General features: G+C 49.9%; 1 protein-coding gene across 1 annotated transcript in view; it reads left to right on the top strand.

Moving 5' to 3' along the window:
• Positions 1–371: 371 nt before the first annotated feature.
• KANK4 (KN motif and ankyrin repeat domains 4) overlaps positions 372–2,335 on the top strand; it is a 13,126-nt gene continuing 11,162 nt past the window's right edge. Inside the window, exons 1-2 of the mRNA XM_009287509.1 lie at positions 372–409; positions 1,845–2,313. Of these exons, the coding sequence (XP_009285784.1) occupies positions 394–409; positions 1,845–2,313 (485 nt within the window). The 5' untranslated portion in view covers positions 372–393. The remainder of the gene's footprint in view (positions 410–1,844; positions 2,314–2,335) is intronic.

Raw genomic sequence — 2,335 nt, 5'->3', positions numbered from 1 at the left:
GTCCTTGTGTGATCTATCTCAAGCCCAGTAGAAATTATCCTAAATGTCTGTCTTTCCTTGTTTGCAGTCAAAACCATCTGTAATGCAGGGGATATTTTATAAGAACCAGCTAACTGGGATGTGTCTATGAAGCATGAGCTGTGGCCACTGGAAAAGGAGCTATTGATTTAAGCAGCTTGAAAGTGCTCAGCAGACACAGTCGGGCTGCAGAACATGGGAAATAAGAGGGGGGTGGCCTGTGAAGAGGTGTAAGGCTGTAAGGAGAGATTAAGTTCAGATGATTGAGCTTTTTTTAAAATTAGAAGTATCTGTTTCTTTTTTTCAAGGGTGAAACGACTCATCTGCCCTAGCTTGTCAGAGGATGTTTAACTGACAGCCCGATTAGACCACACCATGGAGAAGACAGATGGTATGGAGGCTACGGGATGTTTGTTTGCTCATTTGTTTCTTGAAAAAAAAACCCAACCAAGCCCTGAAGTAATTGCCTTACCAGAAATACTGTAAATAACCTGTTTTCTATAGATACGCGCTAGGGCCAGGAGGTGAAAAATGCATCATTCATGTATTATGCAGACTTCCTAAACCACAGCAAAAACATGGTCACAGCTCTCAGTTCAGCACGTATTTGTCCTCCTGTCCTTTGCAGACAGGACAGATCTCCCTTGCTCCCACCAGCCGGGCTTTGCTCTTGTGCCATATTACGCTGCATGACGTTTTCCCTCTATCGTTCCTCTGACTTTCACGTGCTGCTTCCCATCAGAAAGGCGGCTGCATCTCGGTGGTGCTCTGTGACGAGCAGCACCGAAAGCTGTGCCAAATTCTGCCGGTCCCCACACAGCTGCTGCACCAGGATGGAGACAGAGGGAGCAGCCATGAAACCTGGTTTCTCCTGGTCGAGCTGCTCCTCCTCATCCTTATAGAGCACGGCTTGTTTGCTCAGAGATGCAAAGCAGCCCAAACCACGGTGATTTCAGGGACTTGCCGCATAAAGAAAAACAAGCAATGATGCAGGGGTTTAACTATTTAGACCCTCAAGGCTGAAATTTGGGGGCTGTGAATTTTTGCAGGCTGGATCTGACTGTATTAAGTTGTATTAAACCAGGAGCCTCAGCCTGCGCTGCTGGAGCCGTGCCGTTTGCCTGCGACGGCTGGGTGGGCAAGCACTGTCACACATTCCGTGACAATTTTCCTCAATTAAAAGCCATGCTTGGTGCTGTGCAGCCGGTCACCTTGGGCGGCACGTGTTTTGCATGGATGCGGCTGTGTAAAGCAGCCCCAGCTGGCACTGTCTGGGTCCGGCCTCTGCTCGGTGCTGTATTCATCATTTTCAAGGAATAATTTGTGACCTGGTGTTTGCTGATGAAATGATGCAATGATTTTCCTGCTTGGCGTGCACAGCACTACTTATGCCACTGAAAAGTTAAAACCAAACCAAAAGCCTTGAAAAATGTAATTGTCACAGATTGGTTCCACCTTTGTTTTTTGAGCTGGATTTATTATACATCAGGCAGCTTTTTATACCTATACAGACACGTAGCTCTGCCTGCAAAACCGGCTGTTTGCTTAGTTGCCAATTAGAGCCATGATTTCAGCAAATTTTTGGCTTCCTCAGTGCAACAATTACCTGATCCACCTCCGGAAAACTGGATCGGACCTTTGCACGTGTTGCTGCATCTCTGCGCAGTTTTACCACGAGCCTCTGCAATGACGAACTGCAGCCCCCTGCCTGCCTGAAACTGAGATGAAAAAAGCAGTAACATTTTTCCCCTGCTCTAAACATATTTTTTGTTAATTTTTTTGTTGTCTTCAAAATTCAGTCATCTCTTTTCTTTGGGTTGTTTCAGCAAATGGCCAGCCACCCAAACCCGATGGGGAGAGGGAGCAGCCCCGCAGCCTCCCCTACTCCGTGGAGACACCATATGGCTTTCACTTGGACCTGGACTTCCTGAAGTACGTGGATGACATCGAGAAAGGGAACACCATCAGAAGGGTTCACATCCACCGGAAAGCCAAGCAGCCGAAATTCAGCACCCTGCCCCGAAACTTCAGTCTGCCCGAGAACAGCTCCTGTGGATGCACATCTGCTCCCAGCAAGAGCTGGACGGCAACCTGCTCTTTCCCCCAGCGAAAGGCATCGCTGGGGGCTGAGGAGACCCCTGGTCCCCTCCTGCACAATGAGGCACCCCTTCCCATGGCCGACGAGCCGAGTTACCGGAGAAAAGCCCTTTTGGCGGAGACGTGGCGGCAGGCGGAGCTGGGGCGGCAGGAAGGCGAGCTCAGGGGGCGGCCACAGCTGCTGCGAGCCTCCAGCCTGCCCGATGCGCTGCAGCCTCGC

The sequence above is a fragment of the Aptenodytes forsteri genome, unplaced genomic scaffold (assembly GCF_000699145.1).
Source record: "Aptenodytes forsteri isolate BGI_AS27 unplaced genomic scaffold, ASM69914v1 Scaffold119, whole genome shotgun sequence".
Classification (NCBI taxonomy): domain Eukaryota; kingdom Metazoa; phylum Chordata; class Aves; order Sphenisciformes; family Spheniscidae; genus Aptenodytes; species Aptenodytes forsteri.
This window is presented reverse-complemented; position numbering and strand designations above follow the sequence as displayed.